The sequence below is a fragment of the Tiliqua scincoides genome, chromosome 4, assembly GCF_035046505.1.
Source record: "Tiliqua scincoides isolate rTilSci1 chromosome 4, rTilSci1.hap2, whole genome shotgun sequence".
Taxonomy (NCBI): Eukaryota; Metazoa; Chordata; class Lepidosauria; order Squamata; family Scincidae; genus Tiliqua; species Tiliqua scincoides.
Window position 1 is genome coordinate 25,761,105 of NC_089824.1, and position 19,858 is coordinate 25,780,962.

At 38.2% G+C, this 19,858-nt stretch overlaps 1 protein-coding gene across 5 annotated transcripts in view; it reads right to left on the reverse strand.

Annotated features, from left to right (window-relative positions):
- Nucleotides 1–19,858, reverse strand: part of VPS13B (vacuolar protein sorting 13 homolog B) — a 494,765-nt gene that overhangs the window by 219,368 nt on the left and 255,539 nt on the right. For 3 of the 5 annotated variants that reach the window (XM_066626564.1, XM_066626562.1, XM_066626563.1), the window contains exons 25-29: nucleotides 19,040–19,246; nucleotides 8,405–8,576; nucleotides 7,431–7,545; nucleotides 4,553–4,694; nucleotides 1,998–2,400 (exon numbers count right to left, since the gene is read on the reverse strand). In XM_066626564.1, coding sequence (XP_066482661.1) covers nucleotides 1,998–2,400; nucleotides 4,553–4,694; nucleotides 7,431–7,545; nucleotides 8,405–8,576; nucleotides 19,040–19,246 — 1,039 coding nt within the window. Of the gene's footprint in view, nucleotides 1–1,997; nucleotides 2,401–4,552; nucleotides 4,695–5,243; nucleotides 5,311–7,430; nucleotides 7,546–8,404; nucleotides 8,577–19,039; nucleotides 19,247–19,858 lie in introns of those variants that run through there. The other 2 variants (XM_066626565.1, XM_066626566.1) reach the window with 2 other exon arrangements.

Consider the following 19,858-nt stretch of genomic DNA (forward strand, 5'->3'; position numbering starts at 1 on the left):
TCCTTGCCACAGGATGTGGTGATGGCGTCTAGCCTGGACGCCTTTAAAAGGGGATTGGACAAGTTTCTGGAGGAAAAATCCATTATGGGGTACAAGCCATGATGTGTATGCGCAACCTCCTGATTTTAGAAATGGGTTATGTCAGAATGCCAGATGCAAGGGAGGGCACCAGGATGAGGTCTCTTGTTATCTGGTGTGCTCCCTGGGGCATTTGGTGGGCCGCTGTGAGATACAGGAAGCTGGACTAGATGGGCCTATGGCCTGATCCAGTGGGGCTGTTCTTATGTTCTTATGTTCATTTTACAAAAAAGTCTGAGAATGTGAGATACGAATCTTTCAAAATAAATAACTTCTAATTCATGAATCAAAGAGTTCCTACCACTTCTCACCAAAAATGAGATGCAAATGTGATTGTCCCATCTAACAAACTACACACAAAAATGATATAATTTATTTGTAGAAAAATGTAGGAAAAATGAGACATCTGGCTTTGTATAAAGCTGCTCTTAGTTGTCATAAGGAAGGATTCCCAAATCAATAAACACTTTTCAACAAACATTATTAATTATCTGGCATAATACATTCCTGTTCAGCACATGACTAGGCAAATCCTAGTTTGACTAGAAGAAGGAGAAAACAAAATGTCCTTCAATGTCTCCAAAGAACAGGGACCTGGGGCCGAGGTAAATATAAACATACTGAAGCTTTCATGGCTGGATGAGTTTAAAGCATAATTTAACATGCTGCTCGAGTCTTTAAGCCACAGATTAAAACACATTATAGGATCCTATAATGTGTTTTAATCCGTGGCTTAAAGACTCGAGCAACATGTTAAATTATGCTTCAAATAAATATACTATCTGTAAATACTGGGGAACTTCTTCACTAGCTCTCAGATCAGATCCATCAACAAAGGAAGTGAAGAGGCAAACTGGAAAATGTGAAATGAAGGCACCTAGATTATTCAAGATGGGAGGGGTGCATGGGAGGATAGCCTAAACTGTAGCTATATGTCCCTTCATCTCTTTATGGATTCCTGAACTAGGCAACTTGGCCAGTTCTAATTGCTTAAATTGTGGGAAAGGAATGGATCAAGGTTTTTCTTTTTCTCTCATTTTTATGTCAGAGACAATGGAACGTTCTTTAATAATGTAGACTTATTTATGTCTCTCCCTATACAGTAGATGCAGAAGAAACACAAGTTAAGATTTTCTTTTAAAGTTCCAGGATGGAACAACATGTTACATATATGCATGTAATGGGTATCCAATGGGAGCTATTCTCTCCAAAACATACTCCAGCCTCTTTGCCACCCCTAAATTCAAAACACATGCTTGCCTCTTACAAAATGCATTTGGAACTGAACAGGGAGAAAGTGGTCCATATGTGTGTGATTTGGAATGTTAAAAGTTCCTCTGGGGAAGTTACAAAAAGAATACAGTAGGTGTTGCAGCACATGTAGAGCTCCACATTATTTCATGACTGGAAAGGCAGAAAAAATTATTTTTGGTCTTCTAAAGGCTTCTCCCTTCCTGAAGTCACAAGTTCTTATCACAAGAAAACTTGTCAATGGGGCTCCTTCAGAGTTCTAGCCTAGAAAACAATCTGTTTAGATCAGTGTTTCTCAAATTGTGAGCCGGGACCCACTAGGTGTGTTGCGAGCCAATTTCAGGTGGGTCCCCATTCATTTCAAAATTTTATTTTTAATAGATTAGACTGGATGCCACCACAGTATGTGACTGCATTTGGGGAAATAGATGCTTTTAACAATGAGAGTAAATGGGACTTACTCCTGGGTAAGTGTGGGTAGGATTATGCCTAGGGTTGTTAAAAATTTTCCTGTTTGATGATGTCACTTCCAGTCATGACATCATTTCCAGTGGGTCCTGATAGATTCTCATTCTAAAAAATGGGTCCCATTGTTAAATGTGTGAGAACCAATGCTTTAGATGAAGAATGCGTTCAAGGAAATATTTATTTTAAAAGCACTAAAGTACCTTCTGTATTATGTTGCACCATTTTGGGGAAGAAGATTCTGATTACACCTGTATTGATATACATAAGCGGCAGGTTGCGAGATGTGAGAATATGAGTCCTCATGGGTTGACCTGGAGACTTTCTTTTCTCTTTCTGGCTCCGTGATAGTTTTGCTTGAAATATACTTGCAATTGCATTAAGAAAAGGAAAGCAAAGGACAACATCAAATGCCTGAGCTGAAAGAAGGATCTCATGAAGAAAGTGAGGAGAACCATCAGTGAAACTTTCAGATAATTTATGCAGAGTTCTTCGTTCATTTCTTGAAATCAGTTTGTGACGGACATTTTTTGTGACTGCCTTTGTGTAAGTCAGAGAGAGAAATCCATGCTGTTGATGAGATCCATCCAAAAGTTTTGAAGTTGTCTGTGTCAAGAAATAAATATGATCAAAATAAGAACTCTGTTTGTATAGGACAGCTATAAGAACTTTCTGTCAATTAACCCTTTACATTGCTTTAACTTCTTTTCAGCTCTCCACTTTTCTGGACATCAGAAGAAAATGTTTCTATGAATGTGTGACAAATAAGTGTCATGATTCTTTACAGAACTGATTGCAATTTGATCATTTATATTTTAATGCATTTATTTCAAATGTAAAGTGTGCCTGACATTCTATGGATATATAAGGAACTACAGTAAACAAACAGAAGATGAGAAACGGAAATTTTGTTCTGACTGCAGGAAACAGCCAACTTTAATTATATTGTCTGAATATTTGAATTATTAAGGTTAGCTTTCAAATATCAGTTCAAAAATTGATGTTACAGTACAATAAAGGGAAACAGAGTAACATCAATGGATTTGCGGGGTGTAAGTTCAACTGACCTCCACTGAATACACACTGGACACCTAAAAAACCCAAATTCCATTTATTTCAGCCAGTATATTACATCTGTTCATGCTCACTGAACTGCATCTTTGAGGCCTTACCCAAAGTTCCTCAGAAGCTCTAACTTGCACATGAGACTTTGTACCAGTGATTCTGGTACAGTGGAGATGAACAAGCAGAACTTCACCTGACTGTAAAATTAAAGTTCAAAGAGAAACTCTGCATATACTTTAAGCTCCTGCATGTTTACTACTGTGGGGTATAACCCTTTCATTTCAATCTTACGACTAAACCAATAGCAATAGCAATAAGAAATGGCTCTTTCAACATTTTCAAGATGTCCCATTCAGAAACATCAAATTCAGTTACCTTTTACATTCACAACTTATATAAATAGAACTGTCTTTAAATGCTAAAAGCTGAAGACCAAAGAACTTGGGCAAATTGTAATAGTAAATTAGCTTCATTGGTGTTAGAATGAAATAACTGGAATAAACTGTAGCAATAATTTTACATATACATATTCCTGATGGAAAATAAATCAAGCAGAACTTCCAGTAACATATAAAGAAATTAAACCTACCTCACAAAATTCCTTAACTGACATCAAGTCTATTCACTTGTTACTTTCCCTGGAGAAATTCCAAATAGGACCAATTTTGAAGTCTCCCATTCTCTATCCTTCTCAGTCTGTAGATTTAACAAGTGAACCAGACTATAGCAAGGTTATTTGAATGCAATATCTCCCTGACCACCTGATCTGTGCCTGGAATGTAATTTTCAGTTACAAGGAGATATTGAATCAAAGAAATCCAATATACAGTAGTCAAGTTTACTTGTTTGTCCCTGCACTGGGGGGCAGGGCCGGGAGATGTATTCACACCAGAAACTCATAGCTAGAGGAAAACTAACTGAAAGTTAGCAGGAAGCAGGAACTATCCTGTCAATTTCTGTTCTATTAATTTCCTCCCTATAGCATGCAGGCTGCTTGCTAACATGTCACGTTCTGAAGTAAGAATGTTGCTCATTAAGCAAGGAACACCCATGCTTCAAGCACTACTAAATAAAACAAAGGTAATAAATGGAGGGACTATCTACATAAGGTTCCCCCATATCTGTGGTTTCTGTATCCACAAGGGAGGCTGGAACAGAACCTTTGTAGTCATGGGGGGAAGGAACAGGACAACCTATATAAATAAAATACATCATATGTTGACTGATATCTGGAAATATGAATCTGTTTAGCAATATGTCTGCTAGAATAACAAACAACAAAATATCATAATTACTTTAATTGATACCTATATCAATGTCTGTGCACCAGTGGAACAAACAACAAAAGCCACACTGGAGATTAGCCTGCTAGCTTGGACAGTCTTCAACATTTTTTTATATAACTAGCTTTATGCATGTGTGATCTCCCCGTAGTTTTGAACAGACGTATTCCTGAAATATGCAATTGTTAAAGTGCATAATTTTTCCTATCCATCCATCCAATCTACTTTTCGACTAGTCCAAAACACGTGGAGAATAAGAGTGCATACAAAACCAAAAATGCATACATTTTGACAAATAGGAAGAAGAAATGTTAAGTTTCTCTATCATCACCACCACCACCACCATCACCACTAGGAATACTGTATGTTAATGGAAGTTCTGTTATATACATTTTAGACTGATTTCTTACGGAAGGAAAGAAGCCCGAGAAGTTACTGAAAGGGTCCTGCTTGCTGACGGGTCGAACCAACAAGGTACGTCTGTTCAGCTTGTCAGTGCAGGAAAGGAAGACACCTCCACATTTCCCCAGAGACCAAGAGTCTTCCCCAAAGCTTGCGGTGATACAGGCAAAAAAGCAAAAAACAAAAACAAAAAACAAAACAGAACAAAAAAACAAATATAAAGCCATAAGAAAACCATTTATTTTTAATTAAAATGAATTCTGTCACCACTGCTGTTTGCAACAGACTCTGTTGTACTCCATCTCAGTTCAATTAAATCAGAAAGGAAAACCATGGAATCATTTGTCAGAGTTTAATTACCTAGAAGCACAAACAACAGCAGACCAAAAATCACCATGATTTAAAGAAAAGCAGGACTCTCTATATGCAATGATTTGATTTACTTTTAATCACAAATGAGAACAAAATCTTATTAGAATGGAAGGAGATGGACTGCAACAATTAAGGAACTTGAGAAAAACATAATTCAATTTTTAAAAAACATTTCTCCAAAAATAAATTTACATATAAAAAGATTAAATAGCAATTTATACCATAATTCTTACAATCCTTCTCCCTTCTATATGAGAACAAAAAGTAATGTTTAGGTTTTAGAGTAGTTATTTAGTTAAATGTTTTATTTCACTACTGAAATCTCACCACGAGCTTTTCTTTGCATTGTAGAAATATGCCTTCAAAAACTCCAGATTGCCAGCCTTCCCCTGGTCTGGAAAAACACAATGTTCACCTTATCTGTTCTCTACCATTGGTTATGAGTCCATACATTTCAACCACATGAGACTAGATTCTTAACATTTTAAAAGGTATACATCTGTTATCCTGATCCTCAAATGAACTATATTAATTTGTGTTAAACTTATTTACTTCATAGGATTAGCTTTAAAAAAATACAATTAGATTTGAACAGAAAATTTACTACTAAAAAAATTCCCCAGAAACAACTCAACTTTTACACTTAATCTACAGACAAAAATAACATCAACCAACATCTTAGGCAGGTGTAGTGGAATAGCAGAAGATCTGGGAAGGAGGTAGAATGTGGTGTCTGCAGTGGCCCCTTTAAGAATTAAGGCCTGGGCTTTCAGTGACGTGTGCTGCACAACTGCAGCCACTAGAGGCAATGAGGTACCTAAGGATATAAGGAGCACCTGAGGCAGGAAGGGTTTGTGGGTTGTAGATGGAGTGCAGGTTGGAGGGGAGGGACAAATCTGACCTCAGACTGTGACATGGTGTACTGACTTTGGACTTTGACTTGGATACTCTGACTGATTTGACTGACTTACTTTGGAATCTGACCTTGGACTTTACCCTGGATACTCTGACTAACTGACTGCTGGAGACACTGGAGTTTGGTGTGTGGCTGCTGTGCCCAAGACCTGCTGAGGACCAAGGGTCTGCTGTAGTGGCGGGAGGCTGCTGGCAGGAGAGAGGACCTCTGCAGGTTGAACAGGTGAGCTACCCTGGAGGTGGGGTCCAGCAGGACTGCAGGGCAGAACCAGGGTCATTTGTTGGGGAAAAGAAGGGGAGCTAATTTGCTTAAAGTGGGCATAATTCTCCAGGCAGAGCTTGGCCTTGGAATCTGGCAGAACAGCAGGGTGACCAGATGTCATAACCGCAAAAGAAGACAAGGCCCCCCAAAATGTAGGACATTCATGAAAAATGTAGGACATGGCAAATTAAAGTTTAAAATTTGTATATTGATTTCATGTGGTTAATTTAAACACTATATTGGTTATTAAATTTAAAACTATATTACATATCACTTATTACATATTAATTATAAGAAGGCTATGTGCTGCCTAAAGGGGCCTGCTCACAAGGAAAAGGAGAACACTGAAGTTTTTTTTCCAGGATACGAGGCTGAAAAGAGGACATGCCCTGGAAAAAGAGGAATCTGGTCACCTTGATCTTAGGATGTAATCTGATATACACTTACCTGGGAGTAAGTCCCATTAAAGTAAATGGGGCTTAATTCTGATTACACATGCTTAGGATGTGAAATCACATGCTTATTTTGAATGTTTGTGTATACCACCAAATTCATTTATATTATATATCATATAAAAAATTACATATTAATGAAAAAATTTTCAAAATCAAATAAAAAACACAATTTAATAATTTTATTCAAAAACATTGGACTCCTATCTCTGTCTATCAGACAAAGAAAAATACCTGGGTTTTTTGACTTGATCAATATTCAGTTGGGCATTCTGATAATATTGTGATTTTCTGGACTGTACAACTCCAAAAGACTGGGAGAAACACAAACAAACATTGCACATGTGTGATAGTAAATGTGCAATATTACTGCAAGGAACAGGCAAGAAGCAGCAGATCCAAACCCATTGCCAAGTGACATGCTGTTAAAAGTTAGGGGTCATTAACAATAGCTGGCACCATCCTGTATACAAAAATTGCTTCCATTTGAACAGGAAAAACAAAAAACAACTTTTTAAAAAACTGCTGCTAACATCATATGTACGATCAACTGGCAGATGGACTCACATGAGGAGATGGAAGAAAAGAGTTATCACAAGTATATAATGCTTGCCCAAATGAAGACTGTAGGTCAAGGAAACTGCCAGTCAAAAATGTTTGGGAACCACTGCCCAAACCTTCATGGGGGGGGGGGGCAAAATCAGAAAGTTTATGTTTACAGTTTATACCAAATTGCAGATGCCTGTTTCATCCAAATGCAGTTTGGGCAAACTATGGTTAGTTAACAAATCAGGATCAGATATCACTGTACTCCTAGAGAAAATAAAATATTCATGTTTGTTTTTAAAATGAAAAGTAATAACACACCTAAGATTTGATTGTTACCTGTTTCTGTAGTTGTCTATGTTGAAGCTTTCTATTTTACACTTGACTTTAGTGTAAACATCTTGTACATCTACTGAAGCACTGAGGTCTTCCAATTCACCAACAACACAAATTTCTGCAATATTCAGTGGAAGTTAGTTATGAGTTCCTGTCCAATTCTTAAGAAATTATTCCACAAATTAAAAAACATGAATATATATTCACCAGTCTGTTTTACAACTCTGTACCATTTGGGAGAGAACACTTATATACATGCAACTATGTATTTATAACCAATTCCCAAGTAGACATCAAAAGATAATACATTGTGCAGGCAAGCACCTGCCAAATGGTCACCTTTGTAAAAGTGTTACTAAGCAGAAAGTGCACAGTGGGACAAGAACTCAATCACAGGTGCTCTGACGAAACCGAATAGATAGTTGGATTTTCATATTGTTAGGACATAGGTAGACATTACAAAAAATGTTAACTGGGTACAGGTTTTTTAAAAAAAATACAAGTATGGGTGGGTTGGAAAACTGCAGTAGAGAGAACTTTAGCACTTGGCCCATGTTGTTGTTCCTACTGCACCTACCTTCATGTGGTTTACAGGAAGAAAGGACCAAATGAAATCCTACTGAGCCTTTATTTATCTTGGTATTCTATGTGTTTCAAGATCTTTTCTAACTTTACTTGTGACCTGCCCAAGTCTCCACTTGTGAGTTTGACTTAAATATTTGAATACATAAATAAACCCATGCCTTTAAATAATCACTGCTTATTCAGCACATTTTTATTATTCTGCCTTTCAGCCTCCAAGTGGTTCCCAAGGCAGATCACATCAAATAACATATAGAAATACAATGATAAAAACTTTCTTTTTTCCTGTGCCTCCTCAGTCTAAGACTACTAGTACCAACAAGTTAGATAGAACAAAAGAACCAGGCCTTCAAATTATGGTTTTACTTTGTCTTTCAAATTTCTGTATGAAATACCTGTGCCTTTACTTTCTGGATCAGGTGCAAACAACTTTATGGTGAGTTTAGGCAACATCCATTGCATCCATAAGCTAACATGTCCACTTGATATGCCAATATTGCTTGTTGTTTGTTCTAAGGTAACAGAGTCAGAGAATGGAGAATCATCACCACCTTGCAGAGATTCACCCTGGACAAGAAAAACAAACACACCAAATAGCCAAAAAGTATTATTGACATTTGTTGATACTAAAATTATTTAAAAGGCTCGCATATTAGAAACATAAACACAGCAAAAGCACATGTGCAGAATAAAATAAATAGGGTTTTTAATTCAGGGAACTCACTCCAATGATGATTTTGAAATATCAAAAGTTTCAAAAATTTTGAAAACAAAAGTTATGAATTTCACAATCATGTTCTTGATGTAAAGCATTACAGGTAATTTTCTGCCTTATGTGCCCCATCATGTCTCAGGCCAACTCCGTTCTATAATGATAGCCATTCCACCTATTATACTCTGAGATTCTATTACCTTACCTAGCACAATGGCACATTTGACTAGAGGAGACACACAGAATCAAGAGTATTTTCAGGTGCTTCCAAATTTGTGCACTTCATGCTCTGTAGACTCTGACAGAAAGTATACATTCCAGTAGATTATCACCAAAGGTTGTCCTGTGGCTTTTGGGCTTAGAAGTGTTGAATGTGCAAACGAAACAACTGAAAGTGTTTGCATTCAGACACAAAACACTAGAAAGTACATGAGTAAAATAGGTGAAGAGAAGGAATTTCTATCATTGAAGGTTTGAAAATTAAATCACATTTACTACAATTTCAAAACCACAAATCACCATATTTGGAAAGTCCATGGAGGAATCAATGACCTAACACAGTGCTTCCCATACTCCCTAAAGGGAGTTGGGAGCACTGTAAGTTTTTGCAGGGGAGGGGGAAGGCAGAAAAACAATCCCAAGTATAGCATTGCTGCTGGGGACGGGAGTGGGTTTTTACCTGCAGCCAGTGCTGCAGTCCTGGGGGGGGGGTCCAAGGAGCACTCTGCGGGGCTCCCCATGCCTGCAAAACTGTTAAAGGGGGGGAAAGGGGCACTTCTAGTTTTTGTGACAAAAAACCCCCTTTTTATTATTTTTTTTAAGGTTTTCAGGCATGGGAAGCCCGGTGGAATGTTCCTCACATCCCCAGACACCCCAGGACTACAGCGCTGGCTGCAGGTAAGTGTAGAAAGCCCTCTTCCCGGCAGCAGCATGATACTGGGATCATGATGCTGCCCTCCCCTTCTCCCCGCCCCTTAAAGGAGTATTGGTAAGTGCTTCCCAGACTGGTGGGTTGTGACCCACCAGTTTGGGTTACCCACTGACCTATCAAGGGCAGAATGAAAAGACACACTAGTAATCACTTTGATAAGTACAGTCTCTTCATGTCTCTTCATGCGAAAATGTTTATCCAGCATACCCACAACCCAATAGTAAACACACAGAATCCTTGTATATAACTCATTCCCTTAGAATGTCCTTGTTAGATCTACCCTATTACTGTATTTACACTAATTGTGTTCCGTAAAAAAGTCAATTTACACAAATGTTTCACTGCTAGCCATTAACATCATCATAAACATGCAAAAGACGATTTAAAAACCATGCAACTATTTATGGCAAACACTTGCCTTAAATAGATCCAAAATTTTAACATCCTTTCAAGTTATCAACAATGAGAGAAATAAGGTTATCTTATCTCTTGTTATCAAACAAATATTTAAAATGGAATGCAAGTACTGCACAATACAATTCTCTTCAGCAACATTTACTGGATATTTTTTATCATCTTTCAAATGTCAAGATAGTCTTACTGAGTGAGTTGGAGATGGGGATAATACTGTTTTTGGACAGTGTTTTTAAACCTTGTACACTAATATTTTTAATCTTTTCAATCACCACCATAGAATTGAAGCTGCAACATAGGATTGGAAGCAGAAGAATGAAATGGGACAAATGTAAGGGGACAAATGTTCCCTTACCTTGAGGAGATCCCCAGCCTTTCAACCTCACCCATGGGATGCAACGTGGCCTGCACTGGCCCTGCTGAAATGGGGGCTGGATAAGGTTGTACTGTATGTTTACATGAACAAATCCCTGTACTTCTGTAAACAAGCTTTCTGCCTGCTTCTAGCTAACTTGCTCACTCTTACCTTCAACAATCATCCCAGAGGCTGGGTTGCATCATTCGGTGCAAGAGATCATTGTATCACACCCATGATGGACCTCCTCCCATACCAGACCATACAGAAGAAATTACAATATTCTATGCACAGCCTAAATGGGCAGAGGCATCACCAGGGTTGGTGTCACCCCCCATTAACTTTATTTATTTCAATATATCATGGTACAGGTCATCCAACAAAAAACCAGTGGCCAACTTGATGTCACTCACACAACTGAATAAAGGTTCTAGTATTAGCTCTGAGGCATGGAAATGACAGCTGACTCATACCAACATCTTACTGGTTCCCTGTCTTATTGATCAGTAATGGGTCAAGGAAATCCACTTTTTGTTACACAACTAGTACAGTTGTGTTTTTCTTTACTGATTATTTGGCCATGACAGCACGCAGATATTTAAACGAGGTTTGTGTCATTGCATTCTTCATGAAATTGAAAAATCTTGACATTATGATATATAATATGATGGTATTATTCAAAAATACCAAGATTTCACAATTTTGGCCAGTAGTGCTGTCCCCCTTTTGAGAAAGCACCCCCCTTCTGACACCACTGAGTCGAGCACATGCACAGGTTACAATCAAACAGTGTTCTAAAATTTCAGATAAACTTTTAAACACCAGTTGGAGAATACTTCATTTCTAACTCCAACTGGGGAAGGGAGGTGGCACTTCAACATTGAATAAATACAAATTTATTTACTGCTGCTTCTAAATGTGATTTTCTTTTGCTTTTGTCTTCCATTATCTGTTTTCTGCTCTTAATTTGGCTGCTTTTATTATTTTCTTTGCCTTTAATTTGGTATTTTTTTAAAATCCTGCTACCGGTTACCCATTTGGGGAGCTTGATCTCATACTGAGATGTGGACAATAAATTTAAAAAATAAAGTAGATCAAGGGAACTGGCAGCCAGGATTTGTTTTTAAGATATGCGTAACAGAAATCATGAAACTGACTCTAATTAGAAGTCTAGGAAATAAACTCAATGTTAGTTCCAAATGAGATTCAGGACAGTTTCTAGACAGATTTTCTGTTCCTGATTTGTCGATTTTTATAAAATAAAGTTTTTTCTTTTACTTGAAAGAGTGGTATGTAGATCATATACACTGAATACTTTCAGAGTTAAATCTGCCACCTGTAATTTACAGATCATAGATGGAGGGTCTGAGCAGAGACAGAATCTTCCACATATACATCTTGCGCTAGCTTAATTTTGAAAGCGATTTATTTTCATGACTACAAATCTGATCTAACATTAGTAAGTAAACAGGCCACATTTCATAGAAAATACATACCAAGTTATGGCTAGATTTGGTATTTACAAACTAATTTTTTTAAAAAGTTTTTACAAGTCCTTCAAACTTTAATTCTAGTTTTTCCCATAGAAACCTGTTTGTGCTTAGCAGTTGGAAGCTGCAGGTATCTTTGCAATGTATGAAACTAAAACCAAGTGTGGAAAAAACTCTTAAAACAAGCATTGTGGATAGATTCAAGGAACAAACATGCTCCATAGAGAAAGAATTTGGTCATAATATTAGCTGAGGTCCATGGATTCCTTAGCAGAAAACACATATTTCAAAAATATTTCAGCATTCTTAACTGAGTTTTAGAAAAATATGAGCATTTCATTACCTAGCCCATGCTTAATTTTAAGACCTCAAATTGCATTCCAATGGTGTCAACGCCTACCAAAACCTCCAAATACTTAACACTGTTGTATAAACATAACGGGCATCAATGTGCAATAATGGCAAGAACGTACTACATTACACCTGTATATGACAACTGTCACAACCCAGCAACCACGTAAAAATGCAGCATCTATCTTCAAGCAGCCACAACACATTGGTAATTGTTAATTCAGCTGGTAGATGAACAGCTTCTCAGTCTAGCAGGACATCTCTAATGCTAAATACATATTTATTTCCATTTTTCCTTTCAGTGTTAGTCGTAGGACTAAGTATTTTGTGCTCTGACATCACTAACATGGACCAGTAGATGAGTTCTGAGGTATACAGATTCCTTTTCTTGCTGTGGCAGAGGGTTGGACCAGATGACCTTTTATGTCCCTTCAAACTCTATGATTCTATCTATTATTACAACTGTGGTGGAATTTAGGTTGGCAAGATTAGAGTGAATGTCATGCAGATGTTTCCTAGGCGCAGTACTTTAGAGGAGGAGATTCAGTCTTTCTGTATTATGAAACTGAGCTTACTGCTGAACAGACCTGGTTTTTCCTGATCATTAAAATGATGTGGGCATATACAGTGACAAGGAGCCAGACAGCCCAATCCTGAGCTGCCTGAAGCGACCAGGCTCAGCAGCACCGAAAAGGGCTGCCGCCGAATCCTGCGCCTCCCACGCTACCGCGGGAGGCTCTTCGGAAGAAAGGGACGTTCGTCCCCTTCCCCAAGTAAGGTAAGCAGCCCTGCAATGGTGCTACTCACTTTATGGCCAACCAAAAGGTCGGGAGTAGAGTAAAGGCACTCCTGTAGGGCGCGCAGCCCTCCACGAGCGGCCTGGATCCTGCGGAGCTCAGCTCCGTGGATCCTCCTCCCGCCTGCCCCCCTGGCACGCGTCTCCCATGTCCCCGTCCACACCCCCACCTCCCGTTCCACAACCCGGCAGTCCGGAAGACCGTGCTGGGCTAGCAACGGCGGGAGCCTGGCAGTGAGCCCTGCAAGCGTGCCTTACGGCACGTTTGTGACTGTGGCCGGCGACACGTTGCCGTGCTGCCAACCACAGGATTGGGCTCTTAATTTTTAAGCAAATAAGGGGACAACAGGTTGAAAATATTCCCTAGACACTCTTGCTTATTTTACAGTACTATTATTAAAAAAAGAAAAAAAAACACTAAATAAGCCAAGTTTGCCCATGTCAATGTGGGTGTTTTGAATGGCTATAAAAAGCAGCTGAATTTCAGCATTGGAATCTGTTTTTGCATTTTTTTAGATTGTGAGCCCTTTTGGGACAGGGAGCCATTTAGTTATTTGATTTTTCTCTGTAAAATGCTTTGTGAACTTTTAGTTGAAAAGCAGTATATAAATACTGTTGTTAATAATAATAATAATAATATTAAGTTCATCATTAATCATACTCCTGCACATTGTTTCTCAATATTTCACTTGGCTCTGATATTGAGACTTTCCAGGACTCTACAATCACCTAATTCTTCTGAGTTTCAAAAGACCAGTTTTTAAATTTATTTTCAAATGTATTTAAACAGAGTTGAAGTTGAAATCCTTAAACTTATAAATATAAATGTACTTCTTTTTTTTTAAACCAAATGGCCAATTTAGAAAAAAAATTTGTAAGTTTTTGATACAGGAGGATTTCATTCCTGCCACATTCTCACTGACAATGATGCAAGACACGAGTGGGCACAATTTCCTTCCATTCACTGCCTGAGCTCTTGCTAGTGCATACGATCCAATCCATTATGCTGTTTCTGAAGGATACATGACATGATTTGCTAAATTCTATTTTTCCTCACTGATAAATATGAAAAAAGACTATGGCTCTAAGAATTCCCATGTCTCTACTTCACAATTCTCTCAGAATCAAAATTAGGAAACTTGGCAAGATGATTTTAGATATGAAGTTCTGCCACGAGCACTCAGATTCTCAAGGAGTAGGTACTCTGCAATTAAGAACTGTTTGGGAGCTTTGGTCATGAGAACCTACACTTCATAGGAAAGTAGTTCCTCACATGGTTCAAGCAATTTTGACCAATGGGAAACACTCTGGAAAAAGGATATTTCTGGTAAAAACTGGCTGAACCGAGTGGTCCTTCACGCAAACAGCTTCTCATGCAGTTTGAATTCTTGGACAAACATAACACCAGTCCCAAAATAGTTCTTCCAATCATCAAATGAGAGCTGTCTGCATACTTTTGGACAGGCTGGGGAATTTAATGTTTCAAAGTCTACTAGCTTTAGAAGAACTCTTAAATTGTTAGAAATGTATAGGTCCAACCAAAATGTTAGGAACTGTGACAAGAAACTTTTTTATTTTTCATGCTGTTTTTCTGGATTTCTAAACCTTAACCTAAAATAAGTGTATGCATTCATTTTCTACTTTGCATCCAAAGCCATAGAAATAATGCCAGAATCTGAAAGACTCAACTATTTTCCCACTCCATCTCATGCCAAGGCCTAGAATATACAATGTAATTCTTTTGCAATTTTTGCAAATTGACCCAAAACACTGAGTTTATTTTTCTTAGAAGAATTTATCTTTATTCATCAGGAAGAACCAAATATATAAGGCCTTCATCATTGGCCTGCATTAAAGCTCAAAGATGATCAGAGTTTGGGACAAATTACTGTTCAGCCTTATCAAAATAACTTCTGCATTTCTGTTCAATCACACAGCTTCTCCAGGGACTAAACACTTTCTCCACTGTTTGTACTTAAGTAAACAGTAACAAGTGGCCTGTTGTAGTCTGTACTACCTTCGTTCTCACAGGTCCAATGCAGGGGTGGTAAAAATGATTAACTGTTTCTAAGCCCCTGTACTTAAGCCTCTCACTCATGTTTCCATCCTGACCACCACCCAGTTTGCGATTCAGGAATCCCAATAGCTCTCCCCACACAAGAGTGTAGCACTCCCTATCAACCTGTCATCATGAAAAGAATTACTCACAGCTTAAAAGTATAAATCATCTACAGAGAGTATAAATAAATACTTCATATGCTATTTAATACAAACAATTGTTGGAATGGGTCATACTACCCTTCCCCTCCCAACCCCCCATTTGTTTATAGCAAGCATAGTACACTTGAAAGAACTGAGAAACTTTTCAAAATAATCATTCTGGCCCAGCAGAGAAGAAGTATGCTTTAACTGTGAAATTTCTCAAGTAAAAAATTCATACATAAAGGTACAATCGTATTTTTATTTGACAACGTCCAAGGCTTTAAACATAAATTATAAGGGATGTATAAATAAAACAGAAACAAATTTCAAAGTGATCCTCTACTATGACAAACATCTAAATATATCAAGGGAATGTTCACCATAGTAAATTCCAGTAATAGTAACAACTAAAATACTGTAAAAGCTCTGAGGAAGTAAAAAAAATTCAGTTTACATGAGTCCACTTGGGATTTCTTTGCTCTACTTTTTATTTAATTTACTTACTGTATTTCTATCCCGCCTTTCTGCCCAAGGTGGCGACCCACCTACTTTTAGGTGGTTGGTGAGTAGCTTTGGTAAGGGAGAAGGAATAAATGTGAGGTATGCCAGCTGCTAGCAGCAGAAAGGTACAGGTTTTATAGATGGTGACCCAATTTATATATGATGCAGAGTGAGGTGGTAAGTGGAGTTGACAGAATTCTCTTCTGTTCCGCTTCAGACCATAGGTAAGGGAAGCATATTTTTCTTAATCTTCCCCTATCCAAAACACACCCTATATATGATAAATTAGGGAGATATCTGCACTAAACATTTTCTCCAATGTGCTCTTTTACTACTTAAACAGGGTGTGTGTGTGTGTTTGATTTTTTTGCATGAGGAAACATAAAATATGACTTGCAGTCTGAAGTGGAACAACCCAGAATTCTGACTCTTCGGATTACACTATTATGTGTAATATGCAAAATGGAAGCAGGACAGGAGGTGGGAGGTGCCATGACTCAGTCCAAACACCTGTTCAAACCAACAGCAGCTTCCCTATTCATTACCTAGAGCTAGAATGATCTGCCCAGTTCTCTCACTATGAGTGACCAGACAAGAAAGTTCTCACTGACTTATTTAAGGAATGTACCAGACTCCCCACACAAGAAGTGTGAGTTGCCAGTCCCAAATCTAAGTGTGTTAACTTCTTCCATTCCTCAAAGAAGTTGACTCAGACTTCCTCTTCAGATGCAGGGGGTAAGAGAGTTCTGCAGATGATTCAACAATCAAAATGCTAATAAGACATTGCCTAAAATGTTCCTTAGGGTGGAAAAAGACATGAAACTTGGCATTTATATTATTCTTAGAATTATATTTTTTTTTTGCTGGGGATTAGTTTTCACTCATCTATAGGTTTTCCTGTTCCTAGTCCCTAAGTTTTGGTGGTTATTTCCAGGACTCATTTATTTTGTTCAACTGCATATTTGATAAGTGCTGTTTGTGAACTGTGAGTATGCCAAGTGCTGAACCCTTTGGGCAGCTCAGGTCCAGGGGACCAACCTAAAGATGACAGTAGATCATACAAGAATAAGTAGACTCTTATGACAGTGCTGTACAGTACAGTTGGCATTGAAGAAATAGAGGGATGGCAGTGCCTATAGACTTCCTGTTTCTAATGCTGCAAGACAAGTGTTTTCCAAACAGTGGGTTTGGACTCACCAGTGGGTCACAAGCTGATTTTTGGTGCACTGTGAAAAGTTTTTGAAACATTTTTTAAATAACTTTGCAAGCTCCCTTGCCCGGTTTGCAGAAGAAAATTGTTAGCTGGAAAGCTAACCTGTGGTATGTGGTAATCTCCATACCCCAAATTAAAATGTTACATTTTCTGAATTTCTCTAGTACTTGGCATGCCATAGATCACATGTGAACCAGTTTCAGTCTTTGGTTTGACCTGGAACTCCCTAACTGCACACCTTGCTCTCCAGTCCAGTCTTCTGGGTACCCTGGAATGACTATAAAAGTTTGGGGAAACAGTCCTTGAAATCAGTTTCTAGGCAGAGTCTAGTAAAGTTCTACACACAAATACTATAAGCAAGGTCTCAAGCAGTCTTGGGAGCACAGGACACCAATTATTAATTAATAATTTACTATTATTATTAAAAAAATAAAATATTTCTTCCTAAATCTCTTTTTTATGTAGTGGGTAGCATTAGACTGTTTTTAAAAGTGGATCTTGGTGCTAAAAAGTTTGGAAAACACTGTGCTAGATAAATAGTTCTAATGCTTGATACAATCTATGTATGAAGAAATATAGCAACACACAGGATGAAGAAAGGTTCTTCAAGATTGACTTGCAACATTTGTGACTCTGAAATTACATAGCCACAATTTTAGAACGCCATTCTATAAAACAAAAGGTGGATTGTGTGCCATTTACATTTTTATGCAAAATGTAGACAAGCACGTGCTATAGCGCAAGTCTCAAACTGTGGGTTGTGACCCACTTAGTGGTTGTTACTCAATGTGGGGTGGGTCCTGGGCTGGGCTGGGCTCTCCCACCCACCCTTTCGTCTACTTGGCTCCAAACCGGAGCCCTCTGGATGCAATTGGAGGCTGCACAGTGCCTTTGCAGACCTCAGAAAGTCTCCACAGGTTTTCCAGAAACAGCCAGAAAGTCACTTTTGGTTTACTTCAGAGTTCATGAAAGTGACTTCAGGTTGCTGGTTGCCTGCAGATGCCTTCTGAGGCCTGTGGAAGCTTGGTACTGGAGAAGGAAAGGGGTTGCAGCACCCTCTGCCACAGAACAGGTGGGCAAAATTTGAGAACCCTGCTATAGTGAGCAGATGGTTATATTTTGGACAGAGAAGACCTGAGTTCAATCAAATTCCCACTCAATCTATTAACCAGCTTTGGGCCAAAAAGTCACTCTTGGACTATCAAATGGTTGTTGTAAGACTAAACCACAAGACAGAAAGAGGCTATCTTGGGGTAAATCTCTTTCCCAGTACAATAAAGAGCCTCCAAATTCCTGGGGGGGGGGTGTCTCTTAAAAAAAACAATAGAAAATAGCAAAGACTGGTGGTCTGGGAAGAAAAGGAAAACAACTCTTTCCCATCTGCACTGAGACTAGTTGAGTTAAAACAGTACAGAAGTTATTCTAATTTCTAATTATTTTAATAAAATAATAAAGAACATGAAACAGACCAAAACAAGGCAGAAGGAATCACAGAAAAGGCAAAGGAATGTTTTGGTGGATGGCTGGACAAATGTTGGCACAGAGGTTAAAAGGCAGATGGAAAACAAACCTCTAACTGGGTACTTTTCCACTCTAGGTACCACAGCAGTAGGTACCACCACCATGCAAGGCAGGAGATCCCTGCCACTGCATACCACAGGCTACTTAAAAGAACAGGGTAAACGTATGCAGGGAAGTGCCAGACTCTTTTTTTAATGACCTGAGGCATTAACTGGTCACTTGGGAATACTTGAGAAACATCCTAGTCTTGGGTCAGGTGGACCTCACAGTCCAAAGACCTGCTTCAAAGTCAAGTTCTTGGTTTCAGTAGTCAGTTGGGGAAGAAGAAGAATAAGGGCAAACAACCAACGATGACAAAAACAAGGCAAACATGATTATTGCATTTCAATAACTCCACAGTCTCTTCAGGATGCTGGAGTATCACAGGGATCTTGAAATGAGAGGAAAGATCCAAAAACAGGTGGGAAAATAGGCCAAAAAACATAGGTTTCATGTTTCATGATTTTCACCACACTATAACATGCCTAATATAATTTCGAATTACCTCTGTAGTTGTCCCAATGCCAGCTGAGGGGCTGCATGTGCTGGTATCTAGAGGAGCTGTCCCAACGCTGCTTTTAACAGGGGAGCTAGGAGGTGCAGGCCCTGAAATGGATTCTGTATAGGATGCAGACTGACACAAAATGCTTTTCTTCTGAATCTTATTCCAGACTTTGTTCATTATATCTGTTAGTTCATACAACAATTGCACCTTAAATAAAAAAAAATAAAAAAAGATAACTGGGTCAAGCAAATCATTGAACATAAAAATACTCTCCCATAAGAATTAAAGAGTATAGTATTTTGATGCAGACGGGAAAGACAATAAAATCAAACTGCAGTAAATAGGTCTATAAAAATAAAAGTCAAGCATTTCATCCTGAAAAACTTTAGTTGTCGCTTAAACAATAAACATTTTTATTTTAGTTTCTAGACTCTTTCAGGACTTGTACTCAAACTGCCCTTTAGTCGACTTGCACTAATCCCAAACTGAAAATGAAACCTTATTTGTAAAATGCAGGATTGTATTTTTACTATGCTAAAATGTCTTTCTCCATACTAGATATTAAACTATACGTACAAAGAATAACCAACAACCTACCGAACAGTCTCCTTGGGATATGTCACTTCAATATTCAGAAAACATTCTGTTTAACTTGTACATTGTTTGACTCAGTTCTAAGGTATTTACACAAGGCTTCATAAATAAGCATTAATCATGGAATTTGTATAACAACAGATTGCCATATACTTTATAAAACGAGCCCAGAGAGCAAACACCACACATAAGCAGATCCACAGCTGGATACCATACTCAGCTTGC